The 24,133-nt window shown below is 43.2% G+C and overlaps 1 protein-coding gene across 5 annotated transcripts in view; it reads left to right on the top strand.

Moving 5' to 3' along the window:
* The first annotated feature begins 10,387 nt into the window (after positions 1-10,387).
* Positions 10,388-24,133, top strand: part of ADNP (activity dependent neuroprotector homeobox) — a 32,541-nt gene continuing 18,795 nt past the window's right edge. The window contains exons 1-5 of one of the 5 annotated variants that reach the window (XM_074920658.1): positions 10,388-10,619; positions 15,795-15,917; positions 20,921-21,076; positions 22,418-22,463; positions 23,614-23,920. In XM_074920658.1, the coding sequence (XP_074776759.1) occupies positions 22,425-22,463; positions 23,614-23,920 (346 nt within the window). In that variant the 5' untranslated portion in view covers positions 10,388-10,619; positions 15,795-15,917; positions 20,921-21,076; positions 22,418-22,424. Of the gene's footprint in view, positions 10,620-15,794; positions 15,918-20,917; positions 21,077-22,417; positions 22,464-23,613; positions 23,921-24,133 lie in introns of all 5 variants that reach the window. The other 4 variants (XM_074920656.1, XM_074920659.1, XM_074920657.1 and 1 more) reach the window with 4 other exon arrangements.

Genomic DNA, 24,133 nt, shown 5'->3' with positions numbered 1-24,133 from the left:
GTAATTTCTATTTAGTGAAGTTGTACAGATTCTGATGTCTTCCTTTTCTGAGTATTCGGAGCACACATTTCATATTTAATTTGCTTTAAAATAATTAAAAACTGTAGCTGTAGGTGTTGAATCCACCTGTATCTGGATTACAGTGATTTAACTGTACATTTTGTGACATTGGCCTCTACTTTTCCATCAAATTATATATAGTTTCATTTGGTGCAGCCTAATCAGATCTAGTAATATATACAGAAATAAATTTCTGGGTCTGAAGGGCCACTGAAATCTTCAGTGAATAGGTTTCATGGCTAAAATCAACATTTTAAGTTGAAAATAGGTACAAAGTTTTTAATGACCAATGATTTTTATTCAAATTTACATTGCTCGAATACAAATTGAGCCTTAGCAAGATTGTATTTTTCTCATACTTTTATGTAACAATATATAACCGAAGTCCATTATATTTATTACTCATGAGATAATTGCTGTGAATTAGGGTTTAGCTTTTAGAATCTGCATGACTACTTTTTAATTATGAAAATTACCTGGTAAATTTCCTTCATTTATCTATTTATGTGATTGTGTTTGGAGGAAGGTGCTTTTATATAGATTAAGATCATAATACATAACATATTTTGTACGTTCCAGTATGTGGAAATTTGAAATGTGACTGGGCTATATTCAGATTTTACATAAACAGGTAATGTTTCTTATTATGCTGAAAGGTAATGAGTGGCATTTAAGTGATCGGGAAATAAGTGCTATAAAGAAAGGAAAACAAGTGCTTCATGGCCTCAGGACACAAGTGGATGCTGTACAAGACTTTTTAAAACAAGAAAAGGTCACAAGAGTAAAACAGATTTCAATAACCTGCACCAAGCTACTTCTGGAAAGCACTACTGAAAAGCACAAATACATGATATAAGCATACAGGTTTTCCCCGAGTTAGTGAAAAATATATACGCATACGTGTATATTTCATAATGTACATCACCTAAACCACCTGGGTTTGTTTCCTAGCAAGAAGACTCTGTATTTTCTTAAAAAGCAGGGGACGGGGCAGCGGATAACTTGGTGGAAGTCAAACACACTTTGAAAAGTTGTCTTACAGTAAGTTTTGAAAACCTGAACTTCAGAAGAGGTGGCTGTTGTCTGTGGATTTGACTCTCTGTGCACTTGTAGGGGGGAGAATCATAAAATAGTATGCTGTTAGGTTAGAAAGAAAACAATCTTTGTTCAGAACTGACCTAAATAACCTCTCCCTTCATCCTTTCCCACATCTTAGCCTGCACTACTTTCTTTCCAGTGGGTTTTTCCACTGAGGTGACTAAAAACATCTGGTTCTAAAGTAGTCCTTGTCTTTGAGCCGTTGGATCTGACACTGTAGAACCTCATCAGTACTCAAACAGCATTCCCTACATAGGAAACATTGCAAAAACAAACTCTAAGGCTGCATTCTGTTGTTGACCTTTTCTCTTATGTGCACTGCTGTGAGAGTTCATGAAAAATAAATATTGTAATACTGTAAGCAGTGTTCAGAGCACTAAGAGAGGTTCTGCTTTAGTAAAGCTAATATCTTTTCAGCAAATAATGGGATGAAATAGCCATCACTTAGTGCTACTTGAACTGGTTGTGGGTTTTTTTAACACAAACTCTTTAAGTTACTTGAATTTGTTCTCAGCTTCTTTTAATTGAGCCTCGGTATTTGAAGACCACCTATGTAGATTCTTTGCATAACCCAAAAAGTTTAGAAGAGTATGTATTGTAGGCGAAGAATGGCTTATAGTGTAAGAAGGAAGTTATGGAGGAATGGCCATATGATCTCTTACCACGCTCAACAATGGATGCAGACCGAAAGCAAGTAAGAAACATGGCTAGTGTGGTCTTTGCCCAAATACACCAACAGTCAGCAATACAAGGTCTTTCAGAGCCAGAAGTCAAGAAGTGGACCTTTTAATGGTTCCTAGTGTTTTCTAAGGATTTGATTGGTTTTTTAAATCTTAAAGTTTTGGCTTCTACAGCATCCTATGGCAACTAATACATGTATTTTGTGAAGTACTTTGTTATAAGCTTCCTGCCTAACAAGTTCATCAGATGTTCTCAATCAGTGGATTGAGAGCAGCCCTGTGGAGAAGGACTTGGGGGTATTAGTGAATAGAAAACTGACTATGAGCCAGTGATGTGCGCTCCCAGCCCAGAAAGCCAACCGTGTCCTGGGCTGCATCAAGAGAAGCGTGGCCAGCAGGGCAAGGGAGGGGATTCTCTTCTGCTTTGCTCTTATGAGACCCCCCCCCCCCCCTGCAGTGCTGTGTCCAGCTCTTGGGCCCCCAGTGTAAGGAGGACATGGACCTGCTCGAGTTGGTCCAGAGGAGGCCACGAAGATGCTCAGGGGCCTGGAGCACCTCCCTGTGAAGACAGGCTGAGAGAGTTGGGGGGGTTCAGTCTATAGAAGAGAAGGCTCCAGAGAGACCTTACAGTGGCCTTCCAGTACTTAAAGAGGGTACAGGAAAGGTGGGGAGGGACTCAGGGGTGTAGGGATAGGATGAGGGGTAATGGGTTTAAACTGAAAGGGCAGGTTCAGGTTAGAGGTAAGGAAGAAATTCTTTACTGTGAGGGTGGTGAGGCCCTGGCACAGGTTGCCCAGAGCAGCTGTGGCTGCCCCCTCCCTGGAAGGGTTCAAGGCCAGGTTGGACGGGGCTTTGGGCAACCTGGGCTAGTGGGAGGTGTCCCTGCCCAGGGCACGGGGACTGGGACCAGAAAATCTAAAGTCTCTTCCAACCCAAACCATTCTGTGATTCTAGTATTCCACGTTCCCTATTTCTCATTTTCATTTTCCTATTATTTTACAGACCCTGCTTCTCCCCTCATCATACTCAGTCTTGTCTTTTTAATTTCCTCGGGCAGAAGCCACACCACACCTTGCTATTCTCAAAACATTAGTAGCAGACTATAGTAGAACAGCAGTTCTACTATAATCTTTAGAGATCAGGTGCCTAGAACTCCATACAATGTTTGAAATATTCATGTACTAGGGATTTATATATTGGTATTTAGTTTTCAGTTCCTTCCTTAATACCATTGCAATACTCTGCTTGCCTTGTTTTGGCGACCACTAAACACTGACTTGACATTTACAGAGAATTTTTCATTTTATGTCCCTGATTTTACAGTTCCACGTAAATCAGCTTTTCTTAATTACATCCATATTCATTTCCTATGAAGGCACAAATACTCTGCTAATGTATTTTCTCTATTATACTTTCTTAGGAATCTGTGTCTGCAAGCACTCAATCATTTGGCAAGCACAGGAGCTTTAATTCCTTCCTGGCTTAAATCAGTATATATCATGGATATATTTGGTTGGGCATGTTTAATGAAGAGAGGAAGAAGGTAACTTGCATTTTGCACCAGTAATACTCACTATCCCCTGAATGGCAAACTGATTACATACATTGGCAGACAGGCAAGGCTCTGGGAAGATCTGTTCTGTTACTGTGCGCCAGAGATTCAATGTGATGTATGAAAAATCTTACACAGCAGGCTCAGTTGTTCAGGCCCATTAGAACAGCCAAAGCGTGTGCTAAACTTCAAGCATTGCAGTCCCAACAGACTTGAAGCCAAAGAAGAATGGGTTGTGGAGTTTTGTGTGGTGTATCACTACAATTATCCTTGACCTAAATTTGGTGCTTGCACTCTGGTTTGAGTACTTCTGAATGCATGTCCCCAGTCAGAGCTCTGCAGTCCTGTACTGGCATGGAGTTTTTTATCAGACAATCTGAAGCCCCAGCTGTGAGATGCAACACATAATTGGGGCTACAAAGATTGATACCGCCTCTCATTCAAGGATTTATCACCTGATCAGCTATACTACGTGGCAGGTGGACTGTGAGCAGCTGTGGTCTCCTCATGCCCTAAACACCCTCAACAGCCCTGCCTTGGGGATATACAATCCAGGTTCATACCCTGAAGTATGGATTTTGTCACTCTTAGTCATACGAAGATTTAGGTATGTAATTCACAAGGTCAAGCAGTTTAATCCCTCTGACCAGGATCATTATGATTCTGAAGCTGGGACAACCCGTTCAGATAACCAAAGCCTGGTTAACGTATCCAACTGAATGTAAACCAGTATCAAAATGAGAGCTTATCTGGTCTGGGTCTGTTGGGTGAGGATTTGACCTGAGGTTGGAGGGAGTTGGCTTCAGCTTTGGTTCGTTTTGTTTTGTTTTGTTTTAAATTGAGGCTTTAATCTGAGCCTGCAATAAAGATATACCTAGTTGGCAATATGAGCACTATGATAGAATGTATTTTCCAGTGGACCGTGTAGAAAGCAAACTGCAAGGTTGCACAACCTTCTGCCTATCAACAGTAAAAAATAATGATGACTAATCGATAATATTTATTTAAGGGTCTCTCAAGATTCCAAGTATAAGCACGGATTGAAATCTTGGCACAAATTAATTAAATGACAGATTGCCTACTGAGTTCAATACATTGATGACTTCAGCAACAGCTTTTCAACTCTTAGCACTCCAGAGCTGTAGGCTAATTTTAACATTAGGATCAGTATGAGCAGGGTATACCCAGATGAAAGGATTGCTTATCAAACTTTATAATTGTTTTATGACATACTACGTCCAAGGTGCCATGCTGTAGAAGACATGAATAAAAAAGGTAATCACAGAGCTTCTGTAAAGCACAGAGACTTTCTGACTATCAGTTCCTCCACTGGTTTTGCCACATTTTACCTTCTTTAGGCATTGTGGCCATTTATAACTTCTTATAGATTGTGATTATTACTGTTCAGAGTGAAGTATATTGGGACTGGAGAGAAGGAAGTCAAATTGCAATTTTTAATCCAAAATTAGATCTGAAAACTCAGCCCTTGAGAGGGGGATTTCAACAAAGCAGCAGTGGGCAAAGAAGGTTATCCCTGCAAGGTTAGTTGCACCAACTGTTCAACAGAAATTGGTGCATCACAGTTTTAAAAAAACAAACCAACCACAAAAACCAACGAAAAACACCTTGTGCTTGGCTCACAGACTTCTTTCCTGTTTTGACTTTTCCCAAACATATCGCACCCCTAGGAGGTGAACCCAGGCAAAACCATGGTTGAGAACCTGATGTTTCCTGGGAAAGTGAGGATGGTAATCCAGCTCCTAAAATGCTGTGCTCTCAGGAAGGGAAAGATCTGTGCACTAAATGATGCTTCTACTTTTGTTCCAGAACAGGAAAAATCTTGACTGAGCTCCTACAGTCACTGCTTGAGAATGCTTCAAGGTCTTCTGTCCCACTACTTCTGTGCAACTAGGGGGGGATACCCAGGAAGAAAATAACCAGATTTATTTACTACACAGTGAATTTCATGTCATGACTGCAATGTGTTTGGAGAGCTCTCATTCCTCGTCCAGTTTTCCATTCTGCTTGCTCTTGCAAAGGTGGCATATGGCAGTATTTCTGATTGGGTGTATCCTGTCAAAATAATTATATTACTTATTGTACAATGCAGGGGAGGTAAAAAAGACAAGCTGCTTGAAAGTGATAAATTACTGAAATACTGAAGTTAAGGGATTTTAAAATTTTAATCAAGGTCTTTCATTAAGTAAATCCTGTCTGAATGCAGTGCTGCTGAAAGCGCTGACAACATGTAAGGCGTCAATCCTATATCCACAGAAAGAGTGTAGTTTGTCATGGCAGTACGGTGTCACCTCCAAAGGACATGATACTTGACTGGCCAGCTTCCAAGTGAAATAAATATAAGTGTTGCTTATGACAGATTAATTTCTTACCGGTCTAAGGGATCAACCTTTCCTTTCAAGTTATCCCAACCAACTAAGCAAACCTATCTTAAGCATCTCTAATCACAGACCTGCTCAATGTGAGTATGTTCTTTAAAAATGAGAAAAGGAAGAGAGTACTCTGCGTCAAGGGATAGTTCTTCTCTACTTTCATCTTGATACAAACTAAATTTGGTTCCTTCTTGGTGACTTTTCCAAAAGTCATCTTCGTGGAAGAAGGTTAGAGAATGCTGACAGATGATGAAGTGTCTGAGCAGCATAGGAGCTGGATGGCTTAATGGGTCTTAAGACCATCAAGAGACAAGTGATCTTAATGCTGCTGAGGATTAATTTACTTGTACTTATTATATAAATTATTATGTTAGGTGCTTCAAGCCATCAGTAGTTGTCTTAATTATTTTGCATTTGAATAAAAAGCCAAAATATAGTACTGCTGCTAAACTATTACAATTATGAATCCAGGCACAGTTTTGACCTGAATCCATAGCACAACACATGTTCAATTACACCTGTTCAACTTGGGAATGCTGTCTCCTCTCTGATGTTTAGTGTTTCGTCTCTTACAATGCTATGAATGATTTTTTAGTGGCTGTAGTCCATTGTGAGAAACAATAGCCACGTCTGTAATATAAAAAGTATATTAAGACTATTATCATCAACTTTTTATTCATCTTGTTCACCTCACTGTGTACACACAGAAGAAAAACAGGCTCAAGACTCCTTTTCTCCTTTTTGCCCACTGCTTGAATTTTATCTTTAAAATCAGTCTTCTCATACAAAATTCGTATTATTGTAATCTTTCTTTTCTAACTCACTGTTGACAACTGTCATACTGTGCAAACCATCATGAGAACTGTCACTGAACTAAAGAAGAACCAGATCTTGTCCATCATTTGAGGACTGCTCTCCATATATACTGTCTCACACACCACCACCACCACCCTCCCACCACCCCCAGTTTTTTCAGCCATGTCATTGCAGACTTTACCCCAAAGCAGGCAGTAGCTCACATTTGCTCTGCTGCTGCATTATCTTTCCCTCCTGTTGTTCTGTCCCTTGTCTTAAAAAACTCTTCCTGCATCACCCATCTTGTGCGCTGAGTGGATATTTCTGCCTTCTGATGCACATCTTTCTGTCCGTATCTAACTTAATTCCCTCTCATGCCAAATCCCAGGTCAAAAATTGTTTCCCATACTCTCTCTGGCCCTAATTCTGGACTGGGTACCATCACGGCTAGGAATGCTGTTTCCAGTTGGAAATTCCTTGATATTACTGATATTGAGGAAGTGGTTAGAGGACTCTCTATCTTCTACTGTTCTGGCTGCCAGCCTAGCCTGGAGGCTTCTTCTGGTAAGTATCAAGAAACTGCAGCAAGATACAAAATTACACTGATAGTTCTACTCGCACCCAGAAATCAGGACATGGAAAGATGTCCAAAAGCCTATTGAGTTCCCCCGCCTGGATTCCAACTATTTCTGCTGGTGTAGGTATTGTATCCTTTGCACATACCTTCATGTGATGCTCATTCCCTTCAATAGCTATCAAATAGAATTTCTATTTCCAGTTGCATTATCATGTTCCATTAAACGCAGTTCCTCTAACCTTCAGACACTTCTTACTATGTGTTCTCAAATTCAACCCCTAAATTAGAAGGGGTCGGGGATTTTTCTGGTACTGTTGTATTTTTACGCTTTTTTTTTTTTTTCAGCTGCTGTTGTATTTTCTTAGAAATTTCTTTTCTATGTGTATCCATGCTAGAGCCCTAAAGTACGGCAGTGACAGATATAGTGAGTTAAGCGGGACAATCCCCTCCAGCCTTGCCGGTCTTCCAGGCATAATAGACAAATGGACCCAATAATGTCTTGCAGCCACAAATCTAAATTGGCATTTGCTACCTTCCATTTCTCTTTTCTGTTACCACAATTCATTTTCTCAGTTAAGCATTCTTCTGTACAACCAAAAGCATCATATGGACAGACAACTCTCAGTAGGTGAGGCAACTGCAGTAGTTACCATTATTCACTCCAAACCTTTTAGAGTCGTTTATCATCATGGTTTGTTTTCTTCTTTCAGAAAGAAGGAAGGTGTGTAACAATAGTGTATTAAATGTGCTGCAGACTTTTCTCCCTTTCTTCTAAAATTTAAATTAAGAGGAAAACATAAGTCTGACCTGTATGAGACAAGTTAGTAAAGGTGTGTTATAATGCACCACTAGTAAGTGATTGCTAAAAAGTGGTCAGCGGTGCCTTACCTTGTAGTCTTGAAATGGGAAGGACCTGAAGTTTGTTTGTGGTTGTGTATTTCAGTTGATCGCAATCAAACTGGCTTGAGTGGCCATGAAGTTAGTGGATAGCTTCTGGATGTGGTACTGACTTAACAGCATTTCAGAAATGTGTTTCCAACATACTTTCTTAATTGTGCCATCAAAGAAAAGACATCCACTCTTGGAGGGCAAACTGAAGTCATTACAGAAAAAACCAAACCAGCTTTCTTTCCTTTCCTTGGTTGAGACATATTTCACATATGTATATCTCAGAGGAACTTTTAAGTACCTCAGTTCTAGAAACCCTTTCAATACTAAAGCACAGGCTTTGTTTTTGCAGGTAAATTTTGGGTATTTCCCTTCTGTTATAAAAGACAGACTCTTTCCGTGACTTACTGCTTCTTATGACCACTAATGTGAAGATACCATGAAAGTACCTGGTGAAACAGAGGTGTGATTTGCAGACGGTGACAAATAGCATACTTCTAAATTCTGCCGAACCAGAAAGTCTTAAAGCAAGCTAACAAATACAATAAAATGTCACTAAATTCTTCATAAAAGCTATTTACGTGAATTGTGATAAACACAGCACTGTAGACATTTTCAGGGTGTCAGTCACTTGAAAATGTAGGAGACCCTTGAGTTTTATGAAATCTAAGTAATTTATGACAACGTTTCTATGCTTTTATACTTCAGGCAATTATCTGGAAACATGGACTTTTCTTTCTAGTATTGTAAGGCTTAACTATAATATGTGTGACTCTGAGCCAGAAAGGTTTTGAATGCTGAGGATGGAAAGAATTATGCTTTACTTCATCCTTCAAGTGGTTTGTGTATTTTTGAAATAACAAAAGCTGTCGTTCCCTTTCACTTGTAGAATTTTTTTTTTTTACTGCGCTGTAGAATTGGGCCTTGTTTGCTGAAGAGATCTTGAGCATGTTTGTCTTGATCCACAAGGAAGAATCGCATGTGGAGTCTCGTCATGATCCAGACGTTACTGCTCTGAAATGGCACTTGTGAAGTCAATCACCCATCCGCCGCGTACGTGCGTGTGAACGCGTATGCACGAAGCTCGCCAGGAACAGGACACGCACCCACCTTTGGGCGACTGCGTGCCCTCAGTAAGTTAAGCCAAAACATGGGAAGTCTAGGTTTCAGAGAGCAGCAGTGCTAAGTCACACACATCCTCAGTCACCGCACCAAACGCCCCGACTAGTCCTGGAACAGTCCTGGGCAGATTTAGCCGTGCGTGACCCTAACGAGGCGCTTCGAAGAGCCGTCGCCTCACTCGAAGCCTCCCTCCCGTCGGCCGAGCCCGGCGTGCGGCTTACCCCGGGCCCGGGCTCGGGCGCCGCCGGCCGTCCTGCAGAGGGGTGCCACGGCTCTGGAAGGGCGCGCCCGGGCCCGGGGCGGCTCCCGGCGCCCGCCCAGCCGCTCGGGGCGGGCCGCCGCGGCGGGAACGGCGACCGCCGCCCCTCTGGCGGCGCCGCCGGCTGCGCTGTCCATGGTGTGAAGCGCGGCGCGGGCGACGGGGGGCTCCCCCGCGGCGGTGGGCGGCGGGGCCGGGCGGGGCCGGGCGGGGCGGGGCCCCGGTCCCCGGGGGCCGCCGCGCGCGGGGTGTCCCCGCCCCGCCCCGGGGGCGGGCTGCGGCCCGGCGGCGGCGGCGGAGCGGGGCGGGCGCGCCCTGAGGCGGCTCCGCCGCCGCCGCTCGGCACGAGACCGTCTGCTCCCGGCCGCGCGGTCACGTGCGCGCACCGCGGTCACGTGGGCGCGCGGCTCGCCAGGCGCGTGCCCCCGCCCCGGCGGCGGAGGCCCCTCAGGACAGGATGTAGTCCCGGCTGGGGGCGGCGGAGGGATAACCGGGCGGCGTCAGCTCCCTCTCCGGACCCAGCCGCAGGGCGCGGCGCCTCCTAGCGGGGCTGGGGTAGATCCCGCCGCCGCCGGCGGCTCTCTCTGGCTCTCTCGCGAGAGCGCCCCCCGCCCGGCGGGGTTATGTAACCCGCCCGCCCGCCCGCCGCGGCCGGGGCGCGGCCCGCGGGGCGGGATGGGGGCCAGGCCGGCGGGAATCCAGGGGGGCCCGGGCCCCCTCCCCCCCGGGGCGCGGCCCCCTCCCCTCCCGCCGGACAATGAGTCCCGTATGCTAATGAGAGTCTCGCGTCACTTCCGCTCTTTCTCGGCCGCCATCTTGGCCAGGGCAGGTTCTGGGCAGGAGGGACCCGGCTGTATTGTCTGCAGGGCGCCCAGGGAGCCCCCACCCCCCCCACCCCCCCCCCGCCCGCCCCAGAGCCCCACACCCCCCGCCCCGGGGACCGAGCCCAGTGAAGCCGCTGCCGCCGCCGCCCCCGCCCCCCGGGACCCGCTCACCATAGGCCACCCCCCGCACACTCGCCCCCCCGCCATCCAGCCCCCTTTGTCTCCCCCGCGCCGCTGCCGCCGGCTCCGCTCCGCCCGCCCGCCCAGGGACCCGGGCGGCGCCAGGGAGGCAGCTCCGCGCACCCCCCACCCCCCCCCCAGCCAGAGGTGCCGGGGGAGCGCCCGCCCTCGCTGCTGAGGAGAGCCCCAGTCAGGTAGGTGTGTGCGTGAGTCCGCGGTCCGACCCGGGCGGGGGCAGCCCCCGCCCGCCCCCTCTCTCCCTCCCTCCCTCCCTCCGCCCGGCGGGCCTGCGGCCCCCGGCAGCCCCGTCCCCCAACCCCGGCGGCGGGGCGGGAGTCCCGCGCCCGCCCCGAGGGGCAGGAGCCCCCCGCGCCGTGCCCGCCGCCCGTGCCCGCTGCGGCCGGGGCGGGCTGCGGAGTTGGCGGGCGGGCCCCCTCCCCCGGCCGCACACATGTTGAAGAGACTTCGCCGCCTCGGGGGAGACCGGCTCCTCTCCGGCCGGCTGCGGGCACCGCTACGCTGCCGGCTTCCCTCCCTCCTGCCCGGGGCCCGCGCGGCAGATGCAGTCCCAGCCTCCTCCCTTCCCCCTCCCGGCGGGGGGGACCACACACGGATGTCCCGGGAGCGGCCGTGATGGCGAGGGCCGCGCTGGCGGTAAGGTGAAGTGAACGGGATGAGGAGCCGGGGAACGGCTCCCGGCATCCCGGCGCTGTGGGCAGCGTGTGCCGGCAGCCGGGCGCGGGTCCCCGCCGGCGGAGTTGGCGTCGGAGCGAGGTCGGAGAGCGGCGCCGGCTGCCGTGCGATGAATGGGGAGCAGCCTCCCTCCGGCGGCCGAGGCGCCGGTGCCTGCGGGAGGAGGCGCGATCCGCGGCCGGTACCCCGAGCCGAGCACCAGCTGCAGGATGGAGCAACGTTGACTCACCCATCCCTCCCTCCCTTCCCTACCCAGGGCTATAGTTACCCACAGCCGTTTCTCAGACAAAGGCGGGGGAAATCAAACCCGAAAGCCTCGCTCAGGCGTCGGGAGCTGCACCCCCCTTGTCACGCACCCCTTTCACTTGGCGGCTGCAGCCCGGGGGTGGAGGAGGCGGTGTGTTGGGGGGGGTGTGTGTGTGGGGGGGGAAACAGATTTCCCAAACAAGTACCGCGGCGTACGCGATGGTAGCGGTGCCCCCCCACCCCCCGTTAAATCCGTATTGTTGCTCCCCGTTTATGGCCGTGGTAGAAAAATACCAGCCCCCACCCAAAATGCACCGCAGCCAGCGCGCGGCGCGGCCAGGGAGGCGGCAGGGGGCGCCCTCCCCGCGCCGGGCAGGGCTGCGGCGGCGGGCGGGGGGGCGGCGGGGCAGGGCCGGCGGCGCGGCGGGCGCTCAGCGGCGGCTGCGGCCCCAGCACCGGGACGGCCCCGCCGCCGGGAGGGCCCCGCCACGCTCCAGGTGTCCTCTCGGAGCCGCCTCGCCTCGGGCCGTGCCTATGGGGGGGGGAAGGGGGGGGCGGGGGGCGGCAGGGGAGGGGTGGGAGCCCGCGCTGGGAGAGCGGGAGGTTGGGGAGGGGGCCTGGAGCACATGGAGGATTTGGGGCGGTTTTGCGAGGTTCTGTGGAGGATGTTCGTGATTGTCTCAAAACTTGGTTGCCGTGCCGTTTGCGGTATGAACTTGCATGGCTTTTTTCGCACATTGTGAGCGCATGGCTGCAGCGGTGCAAACTTACAGTGTGAGGCGTTGGTTAAAGCACCGAGTGCTTTGTCTGGGGCCACAGGGAGAGTCCCGGTAACAGGCGCTTTGACGTTTTGGTATTCTTTGTTTATTGGATATATTTAAGCTGTTTGGTAGGTGTGAAAAAGGTTTTCCTTCCCTTTAGAGAAATCCCCTTTTCTAAGGTTGTTTTTACTAGCTGTATCTCTATTTTTACTGCTATTTTCTATTTCTGTTCGGAGGTGCAAGGTGTGAGCTAATGGAGACACGATTCCTACCTGTCAGGGTAGGAATGGACCAACCTTAGCTGGCTCCTGTGTAGTACAGCCTGTATGTGTCTCAGGCCACCAGCGTTGTTTCCTCTTGCAGGGTCTCAGCTACTTGGAAAAACTTCAACTTGGGGACTCTGGTAACTGTAATAATTACAAGTTGCCATGTTTCTAGGTGAGAAAGATAGATCACCCTGTATAAAAAAACGGGAAAACTTTTTTTCTTTTAATAACAAAACCAAAGCTTAGTTCCTTTTTATAGGTGTGCATTTGCAGATGTTGGGCAGCAGTTTGATATCAGCAGATCAACATTACCGTGATATGTGTTGAAATCTTAAAACATTAAAAAGAGACAACAGAAGAGAAACATCCTATTGTTAATAAATTTGCACTTGAGGCTGATTGGTTGTAGTCTGATTGTTACCTTTCCTGAAGATTATTGCAGCAAATATTTAAATAAACGTCATCAAAATAGGTGTCCTTTTTGACACAGAATGAGTAACATGTTCTCATCCAAAAATAATACTAAGCTAAATGATTTTGTACTATTTTTTTAATAGTAAGCTGCCCTTTACTAAAATTAATATTAATTCTTAATTAACTTTTTAAAATTACTTGTTGGTTTCTAATAGAAATTAGATGCTTCCAGTGTTTGGGGACAAGTCTCTGAGATCATTGTAAACATATCTTTTTAGTGCCCCATCATTCTTTTTTTTTTTTTTTTTTTTAACCTGAATTGATGGTCCATTAGACAGGTTTACAGAAAGCATCTCTTTCAGTTACTACTGTTCATGCTTAGAAGTATATTGTGTGGAACTACTAGAGCTTTACAGTCATTAAGAGCTTGTAAGATCATTTGTGTTAAGTTTTAGGAGGGGATGTTTGTATACGCAAGGGGTGGGGAAGGTGAAAGGTGTTTTTTTTACTGTAGGTGAGACAGATAAGTGGTGCTGCTCAGAGTGCTTAGGAATGATGAACCTTCACAGGAGAGGAACTTCCTGACTGTTCGGAAAGTTCGTACCCTACAGTGTTAAACATCAGCTGCATAAACAAAACATCTAGGAAGACTGTATGTGTTCTTCAGGATGAGATGAATAACTACATTTTTTTCTGTATACGTAGGATAGAAGTTACCAGTTGTCAGAAGATGCCCATTAGCATTTTCAGAATTGGTATGTGTCACTTACAACAGCATTTTAATTAAGCTTTAATAGTATAAAGTATCATTTGTTAGGTGAATCCTACAGTTACTGAAATCACTATTAAATTCTAAATGAATGCACATACAAATTTTCTGTGGAAGGTAAGTTGTGCTTCTGACACACTGTGGAGTGAATAATAGATGATTATTCCCACCCTAGCTTTACCACTCTATAATAATAGTAAATAATGAAAGTAAATATTAAAATTTGAAGTAGCATTCCTGGAATACATAAACGTATCAGAATCTTATCAGTAGTCAAAAGTCATATAGTCCAAATGTGTATTTTATAACTTTTTATTAAGATGGCAGCTGATTTCATTGATGTGAAGAAGGAATTTGGAACAAATTATTCTGTGGGAACAAAGACAGTGCTCAGGTGTTAATGTGTTTATTTTGAGATGGCTGCAAATAAGATTTAGCAGCTCGATAGGAAATTTAATTGGGGGGTTTGTGTGGTGGTTTTGGTTTGGGGTTGGTTTTTTTTTTCAGAAAGGGGAAGTTATCTTTGCTTCACTACTTGAAGTTGGTTTGAGAGAGACAAAATTTTATACATTGGGAACAAACAAAACGGCATCAGATATGATGAAGATCATAGTGTAAAGTCTGTAGGACATGGCTGCCAGGAGGGAGGCAGTGACTAGCTTATAGGGCTGCGATTGATCAGCTGATTAGTGTGGTCCACAGGTGTCATTTGATTTGCTTTAGCAACATGGGCAAAGATGGGGCATTTTTAAAGTTATTAGTTCTGCTGAGTTTATATATTAATAATGCTGTGTTGGCTGGGATTTTTTTTTAACATGCATGTAACATGCTTCTTTAAAAAGGATAACAGCTGACTCTGGCCTGAATCTAAACAGGCATTACGGTATTTTTAATTATATTAAATTAACACCTGCTCTATGCTTAGATTTTTATATAGGGTATGGTTTTTTATTAGCATAATTGTAATGGTATTCACATAATTGAAACAGTGTAATTGTTAATGTGGAGGTAGTTCTGCTCATATAAATAAATATGTTTATACAAGTGTATATTTCCTAGTAATAGTATAAGCAATGGAGATGAGAGTAAAAGGCGCTGGTCTAAGGATAATGTAATGTAAATGCTTGCATACACATTGTAAGAAAAGGAACTCCCGGTTATGTTAATTTAGGGTTGGTTTGTTGTTTTGGTTTTTTTTAAATCCCATACTTCCTGTATATGTAGAAGGTTTGTTTTGATCACCTGACACATTTTGGGAAGAAGGCCCTTGCTTTTCTAGTCAGGATGGCCAACTTGACCTCTTCATTTTGAGCTTTCAGGAAGTACTTAGATCTGGTATAAAAACTGAATACATGTTCTAGATTTGAATAAAGACATTTTTAGAGAGGGTGTAACTCATATTTCTCTACCTGAGGGCCATATGCCTCAAGGAGAAAACTACATTGTTCAGAGCTTCACTGTAGCTAGTTGATGTTGAAAGGCAAACATGAGGCTTGAATTTAGTGTCTCACTCTTATTTCGCATTAGTGCTTTTGAATGTGTATGACGGTTGATGGTTTTGAATAAGAATGGAATAAATACCATTTTTTCAGCAGTGAGTCACTTTCAGTTACCACCATTTATATCCTTTTTTTTTTAAGGTGGTATTAAAGATGACTTGGATGAAAGCTGATACTGGCTGTTGGGTTTCTATGAACACATCACACATGCAGGTTCTTGACTATCCAGATAGCGTGGCAGAATGTTTCATTTAAGATCTACTTTGGGAGTAGTATCTAAAACCATTTACATGGAATAGAAACTAAATAACTGTGTAAACAGCCTGTCCACTTCAGCTTATCCAGTCATTTAAATGTAGGAAAAGGGCCTGCTCTCAAGCCTGGCTACACCATTTGATGCGTCTTCCCTATCCCCAGCTCCTCTCTTTCAGGCCTCAGCCTTCAGGCATTCTTTCTTTCACCCCTTTTTACCTCTTCTGTATATTGCTTTCTGATGTGACTCTGGATCTGATAGTTCTTATCTTGTGCTGCAGCTGGGCCAAAGAAGTTGTCAGTGATGCGGATTCATAGCAGCAACAGTAAGGGGGCAAAATGTCTCTTGAAATCTAAGTAGGCAAAATAATTGTTTTAAAGTGTTTTTTTTCCCCCCTGAAAAGTCAAATTTAAGTTTTTTATCTTGTTTTGTTTTTTGTTTTGTTTCCCTATTCCTGCTGCTATGAAGCCTTTTGAATATCGAAGGTTCCTGAGTCAGACTGAAGACAGCAGTAGCTGAGGTGGATTAACGCTGGAATGTAGTCAGGGATTGGAACACTTGGGAGCTATGCTTAGACAGAAAGGGAAAGAGGTAAGAAGTGGTAAGACTGATTTTAAGCTCTTGTTTACAGACTTTACCCAATTGTGTAGTGCCATCATTTGTGCATAGCGTGTGAAGTGGTAAGGCAAAGGAAAAACAATTAGCATCAGCCTACTTCACTGACTATTTTTACACTTTAAATACTCAGATGCTAGCCAGTTGGTGAGATCCCTTCAATATCTAATATATCTACTATCTGAGAAAGCATGTATTGGCAGGGTTTTGGATGAGCTTGTAAAAGTATTTGTATGCTCTCTTTTGTTCGTTGATTTGTTCTGCCACTTATAGCAGCATGCAAGCAATGCATTTTACTAGTTAGGACACACTAAGGGATGCAGTTTCACTATTGGTTTAAATATATCTGTGTCTGTGCTGCCACTGGAAGGGGTGGCATGAGCCACATTTCCTGCCACCTTATTTGTACGAGTCCTAGCACTTCTGTTTGGGTGAGTGAAGGAACTGCTCTGCTTGAAAAACACTCGTGTTCACTTGGATCAGGTCTCTGCTCTGGCTGTTGACACAGGGTGATGTCAGGAAAACATGACACAGAGAAGACAGGACTCCCATTTTTCAGTTGCAGTCTCATCTGATTGCAGTTTCACAATCAGTGCAATCCAATCATAAATTATGTGTATATCGATTACATGCTTGTACATTTTACAGAGACTTCTATGCCGCTTTGTTTAATTATACAGATGTTTTTGTGAGCTTTGGATTGAAAATTTCAAGATGATTCTTGATTTTAAATGGTAGCTGCTAATTCATGAAACGTGCTTCTATTTCCAAAATAATTTTTATTCTGGAATTGTTCATGCTTAGCTACAATCTAGATGAGGATTATTTTGGAATTGTAGAGCATATTCATGCAGTCTTTTTTCCTGATCACTGAAGTGTGGATATCATGGTGTAAGCAAATAATATCCTTCGTGCTTCAATGATCTCCAGTCTGGATTTCAAATTTCAGCAAGATGTGCAGGCTTTATTACATTTCAAACTGAAATCTTTAAGAAATAGCCCTAAACAAGCAAGGCTGTCATACTGAGTATGTGTATTTCATATTGATTGCACTGTACATGTGTGGATACATATAAACATTTATCTTTGGAGATCTTGAACAGCCACAAAAGATATTATTTAAGATGGCAGTAGGTGTGTAAGCCTACTTCTTGAGCTGCTAGTGCCTCTAATTTAAATTTTTGTATGCACTGAAGTATAGCATGCCCTAGAGAATGGATGCAATTTAAAACTGCTTGTCAGAATGCAGTTGAGATGGCCAGAATTGATGTGTTTTTTATCATGTGTGTTCAAAAGGTCCTTCTTCAGAAAACATTCAAATTTAGCTAACAGCATTCTTTAACATACTTTAGCCCGTGACATCAAAATAAGAAAACCCATCAGAAATTCCCAGCAGAGTGTGAGGTAGCAGATTAGTCATCAAGAATAGAAATAAGGAGTTGTGGTTCCCAGAGCAATCAGAATTTGGCTGTTTTGCATTTTATATTGGGACATAGAAATTACACAGCATACAGAACTTTTACTACTAAACAAAAAGTTGATAAGGAAATAGTTAATTCCCTTTCAGTTTTGCAGTTAGTGTACACACCCACCAGATGGAGCTTCTGCCACCAGTGGAAAATTCCAGAAATCGAGCAAGAATGAGATGTGTGTGAACGACTTAGAAGATCCCTGTCTGCTGGACTGCAGAAGATAGTTTTTTAACCTTTAAATAAAAGATGAATGGAGAGTAAAACATATCAGCCTTACCGATTCCTTTCACTGGAAATGTCTTACATAGAAGTTTTTCCTGTGATGGGAAGTTGGAATTCTTAGTGCAAGAGTCACCAAGCTGAAGCTAGACAGTAAGCTCCAGAAAAAAAGAGATTAAAACAGTTTCATAAGCCCTTGCTGAAAATGGCATATAACCACTGATACAGCATGTTAAGGTTTTTAGCCTAAGAATTTCCTCCAAAGGATTTTAAGTGGGTTTTTTTATTACCATGTTTTAGATGGACTTACCTCCTCTCCTGAAGCAATATTTACACGGGATGTCCAGAGAAGTGGTGTGAAACGGTCCTTTTTGTTTGACACACAACTTGAAATCTTTTTGGAGGTAGCTGATCTAATATCTGAAGTGATTTTAATTTTTTTTTAAAATTCTTTTTTTTGACAAAGGGACTTTGAAGAAGTAGACTATTTGACTGTGAGGGGGAGATGGAGTGGTTGCATGTGCACAGTGCTGCAAAAGTTTTTACAATGCTTTGACCAGATAGAAAAATAACATTTGTCCATTTTCTCCAGTTCCAATAGTCTTAGTTTTAAAGCAACATGACAGGTTTTCTAGATGGTTTGATTTGGGATTTCTGTTCACTTTGTATCTTTTTAATGTGCCTAGTCCTGTTTTGGATATAGACACAAGTTAAAGGACTGTGGATATAGCAACAAGTTAAAGTGCTTGGGAGCTTGTGCTCACTGATGTGCTAGCTTAAGGTTGCGTTTAAGTGCTGGGTCTAACATGGCAGCTGTGCACACAGAATTATCTGGCTGGAGTTGAGAGGTGTTTGTTAGACCAAAGTTAGCTGAAGACCATCATGTTACATGGGCAGGAGCTCCGTGTTGCCGATGGTTCGGCAGATAAGGCTGAGGAAGTGCTGTCTATTTAAAATGTTGCCATGAGAATAGAGCACATGGTGTTACAAAACAGCCTCCATCCTAGGATTATAGCGGACTTGAAAAATGAGCTCTTAGTTGTCTGGCATTTCAGATGTGCTGTTGAACTGCAAATCTCATTACCTTCAGGGAAGATGTGGGTGCACAGCCCTCTGAAAACTAGGCCAGAAATGCTTAAATAAGGAGGAAAGAGACGAGTCCAACAGAATAAAGTAAAAATGCTTAATGTAAGCCAGTGATAGACATGTTGGGAGTGGACTCTTTATTGACTGTGCAGGGAGAGGAGATATATAATTGTAACTCTTACCTTTACAGGGAAGTTTTCGGTAGTTTTCAGCTCTTCCAACTTCTCTGTTCTCCCTGATGTTTCTGCTCCTGGTATTTTTGATTTGGTCGTTCTTCTCTGAGATACCTTTCTGCTTCCTGACTATGACTGTTCTTTGCTCAGCTGTCCTGGAATTGTCAGGTCCCACAGTCCCAGCCTCTGCATTGCTGCAGGGACAGGCCATCCGTTGTCCTTGTGGATATAGTGTGTTATATGCCATCATACTATATAGCATTGTTTAACCTGCATACATGAGGAAGCTGCTTTTCTATTGCTGTGGGAACCATAGGTTAATTTTCTTGTATTTTAACAGATTCACTCAGTGTTGCACTCACAGCCTTCTTTGCAAATCCATTACATGTCTGGCTTTTTAGAGCATGCTATTAAATGCAGTTAGCTGGGCAAATTGTTCAAAGTAGACCGAATTTTAAATGCAGTCGGAATAGGGAGATAAAAAGCATGGTATCAAGAAACTAACAGTCTTGTTTCATTTTGTCCAGGAGCATAACAGCTGCTGTGTCAGCTCTGATGCATGCTACTATGTTGTGCTGTTATATGTAAACCAAGAACAACTTCAACTTAAAATACTAGCAAAATAAGGGCTAAAATAAAAGAATTTTGGATTATATAAAGTCAGAAAAATGCCAGATGCTTGGTGGTTCTCATCAGCAACATAATGTAGGGAAATGATACTCAGTCTTCGGGAGGCCCAGTATGGGATGAAGTGTTTCTCTGTGCTCAGTGTTTGTATCTTCAGACTGATAGCTAATTGTCACTGGTCTGCTCTCAGGGCAGATCGGTCCTCATCCAGAAGTGCGCGTTCTGCAAGGAGTCAGTGGGAGAGAGGTAATTTGGACTCAGTAGAAATACAGGGACACAAATTTTACTTCCTAGTTAGAAAATAATCCATTATGAATCAAAATAACCCATTATCCTTACCTGTTTGAAGATGTGGCTAGTGGTCTTGTTAGAGCATATGTAATACTCAGTTTTGCTTCAATGTGAAGTGTTTTAAGAATTTTGACTTTTTAAATTTCTTAGAACATTTTAGTATCTTCTGTTGAAATCATATTTGCTCAAGAAAAATAATCTGTACTTTAAACTGTCGATGTTCTGTTTGAATAATCAACAGAGATTGAGATCTAACAATTTTAAACAGTAAAAGCCATTATTAGTTGGAAGAGTAATTATGACTCAACAAATTTTGCTTTTATAAACTAGATTTGGTTGTTCCAGACTCTATGATACTAATGTTATGTCTTGTGTTTCCAGTCTGTTCAAGACTGAGTTTCTGTCCATGGGTGATGCGAGTTGGAAGAGGTATCAGTCTTCCTACAGAAGCATAATCATTTACATGTCATTACCCAAAACAGTTTACTTCACATCCTCCTAGCAGCATTGTGACTGAACACTTTAATCTGAACACTTCCCAAATGAATGTTTATCCCCAGGGTCCTGGCTGACAGAAGTGTCACCTGTTTGGTCTGCCATAGTCTTGTAATTTAAGGTGGGAATGTTTGTATGGGAACTTTCTAGGAAAAAATACCTGTACAAGGAAGTGCTGTTGGTATTTTACTAAGTTTACCTCATCTGCACAGAGTGTAGCTATGCTGCTGGTACTGATAGCTCAGATGAAGTGTAAACTGAGGTCCTAAACACTTCAGACCAAAGGTTGTATGAAGTGTGAATGGGAGCCTTCCTCTCTGTATCCTGCTGGATTTCTGAATTGGGTAATTTATTTGAAATTTGAGCACTAAAACATTCCTCAGGTAGCATCACCCATCGGAATTTACTGTTTAAGCCACAAACCTGCTAAAACTCCCTGCAGCACTGTTAACTTGCTGGAGTGCATGCTACAGTAGCTCCAGGTCAGTAAAGGTACAGTAAATGTGGTTTATAATTAGCTCTGGAGTCCTTCGCAATGAAATGTACGTTATAAATGTAAGATTGCCCTTATTACATTTCTTATCTCTTGTCTTTAACACTTTGTTTTGTACAGCAGGATATGATCCTTCTTCTATGTCCGGGCTTTGGCCTCACACAGTAGGTGTAATATAATCGCTGAGGTGGGCGTTCTGGAAGGAGAATTATTTTTGGAGGCTTTTGCATGAAACTTGTCCAATGAGTCTGAGACGCCCAAGCACCATTAATTTTGGAGGTAAATGCCTCATAATATGTACTGAATAGATTGGGAAGAGTTAAGATGTTCTTTTGTAAAAGTATGGGCAAAAATAGTTGAAAGGATAGTTCTGATTGTTTACTTCTGATGTTTGGACAACTTAAAGGAACACCAACTTGAACTCTAGAAAAACTGGGGAGGGGGGGACGGCTTTGAGCTCAATCAGTCTGGCAGCTTTACTGCACATTAATTAGTTTCCTGGTTTAAAATTTTCACCCCTCTTTTGGTTTATTAAAACCAACAGAGGCAAAAGTGAAAGATGATTTTGACTGCAGGAGAAGTGACCAGACTGCCTGAAGTACTCTCTTATGCTGAAATGAACTGTGGAAAAGCCTGTGACTTGTGATATGGAAGTTCAAAGATAGATAATTTAAGTTGGATGTCCCTTTAAGTTATTCCTTAGAATCTGACATTTCTTATTTGAATCTCAATTGAAATGTTTCATTTTGGAAATTTAACTGAAATGGTTTTCATTAAGATATTTTCTATCATTTGTCTATAAATTGGTCTGTCAAAGTGGGTTGGGATATGTATAAAGAGAGGGGAGGGAGGAATCCTGTAGTTAACAACAGTGAGAAGATAAAGCCAAAGGGGAAAAAATACCCAACAATAAAACAGAAAAAAAATCCACAAATGAAAGAAAATATAACAATTAGTCCCAAAAGAGTTTATTTTAAATGACAGATTTTAAATGTTGGTACTTGTCTGGGGGTGGGAGGGAAAAGAATCATTTGCATGAAATATGATTTAAATTTTACTTGTGCTATTGTTATTGGAATAAAATTGGGTTACTGTTAAAATTATAATGTCCATTTAAAAAGTTAATAAGTTAAGTTTGGTCTAGTAAACAGTAATCTGGTACTGGCATACAGCCAATAGAGAAATTACTTTAAATATTTACAGTGTCTAGGTTGCACTGATGATGTTGATACTGGATTCTCATTGTTTTCTGATTTTAAGGCTAACTCTTACTGAGAAATATTTAATAATAAAAACAGGCTGTCTAGTAGAGAGCTATCCCACACGTTTTAATGAAGTAATTTTTAGCATAATCTGAATTTTATGCACTAACTTGTTACCAAACTGCATGCATTTTTTTGATTATGCTGTTTCACTCTGCTGCAGCCCTTCCCTTTTGGTATTATTATGGATATTAAGAATTTGGGGTTGAATTATTGGAATGAAAACCATGGGATCATGATACGTATTTAACAAAGCCAATGGACTAGAGTAGTGGGTTTAAGTGTGTGGGGCGGTGTATCATGTAGGGAAAAGGAACAGCTTTTAGAATAAGGGTTTGAAACATTGCTTTTTCTGTAGGAAAAAGATGGAGTATTGCATGCTGGGAACAAGTGCTTTCCATAAGGTAGCTAAATTTTAAAAGTACATTTGTTTCATTTTGTTTTAGGCTTTGCTTAAGTATTCTAATCTAGTAATTTTGTCCTTTCTCCAGTTTTCATTTTTATTAGACCTCTGCAAAACTCTTCTAAACAAAAATTCAAAACCAAACCAAAAACTCCAAACCTGGGCCACAACTGCAGTTTGATATTTCTGAACCGTTGCTCAATGCCTACAGAAAAGTATTTAAAGGATAATAGCAATAGAGTAAATTCTTTCTGTGGTCTGTTTTGTTTTCCATTATTTCAAAATGCAGATGTTAACACCAATAAATTTAAAGATGTGAATGTGTTGGATGACTACAGAGAAATGACAAAGTAGAACGATTTGTTAAAAGGTAGTCTTCACTGACACCTCTGTAAAAACAAAACAAAAAAACAAACCCCCTATTTATCAGCAGAAACTCCAAGTAAATAGTCACATTCTTTTTTCCTTTGTTCTTGTGAATAGCAAGACATAACATACTTGGAGGAAGTTTTGAGTAGATGAGTCAGGACTTAACTTTGTTAACTGCAGTTAAATGTTTTGGCCAGGTTTCCCAAGGAAAAAAAGCTTATATGATTTTTCAGATTGTGGCTTGTCTCCTAATCTTCTCTTCCCTCCTCCCAGCCAAGAAAAAAAGTTGGCCGTTTTCAACCAAATTTGGTAGAGATGGAGGTCTGAAAAAATAAATAAGTTTTATTAAATGTGGATCTCCACTAACAGAAGAAACTAAGGTTTGAACATTCACAAGTTTCCTTCACAACTCTCCTATCAGCCTGTTCCTTCAATGCCAAGTAGCAATGGCTAAGTGGCTGCTAAAACCTCTGTGGGAGGAGTTGTAAGGGGGAGGGGAAGGAAATCTTACTGCTTAGGCCCGGGATTTTAGGGGGTTGACTTTTCAATGTTGGATGTGGGCCAACTGCAGAGGTGCCAGTTAGGTGTTGTGCCCGGAGCCGAACGCAGCGACTTGCCTGTCATTATCTAATACGGAGCTAGCAGGGGGTTATGAAGGAAAGAGAAGAAGCAGTAAATTTTCTTGGCTTACTATTTTAAGTATTCAGCTCCAAATGAGAGTTGTTGGTGCCTGACTGAGTGCATGTATAGTATATTATTCCATGGATACGATATTATTACAGGTACAGCAGCAGCTCATGATGCCCCGTAAAGCTTTTCTTTCCCAGAAAGAAAAGCAGGCTCGTGCCAGGGAAAGGGATATGTTAAAAAAGAGGAGGAGGCGACAAGACTATCTCAAAAGAAGCGTGGAGCCGCAGAAAAATGCAGAAACAATAAAATGGCACAGGGATGATGAGAAGAGGAGAGAAAATGAGCAAGTTAAGGACAAAGATATCAAGAAGCGGTGGAGACAGGATGAGAGAGAACGACGAAAGAATGTGGACGCTATGAATTGGCGCAGGGAAGATGAGAAGAGGGAAAATGAGCGAGGTAAGGACCAAGAAGGCCAAGAACCAGCAAGGAAAGGATGAGGAGGAGAGGGGGAAAAAGAGCGACGAAAGGATGGACCTTTTGAAGCAGCGGAGGGATGATGAGGGGGAGAGGGGGAAAGGAAGAGGAACAGTTACATTTTATAAGCATGTGTAGAAACAAAAAAAATACCAGTATCTTTGGTTCAAATCTGCTTTAATGAACAATAGTTCT

Source organism: Athene noctua, chromosome 16 (genome assembly GCF_965140245.1).
Source record: "Athene noctua chromosome 16, bAthNoc1.hap1.1, whole genome shotgun sequence".
Taxonomy (NCBI): domain Eukaryota; kingdom Metazoa; phylum Chordata; class Aves; order Strigiformes; family Strigidae; genus Athene; species Athene noctua.
Note: the sequence above shows the minus strand (reverse complement) of the source record. Positions and strands in the feature narration are given on the sequence as shown.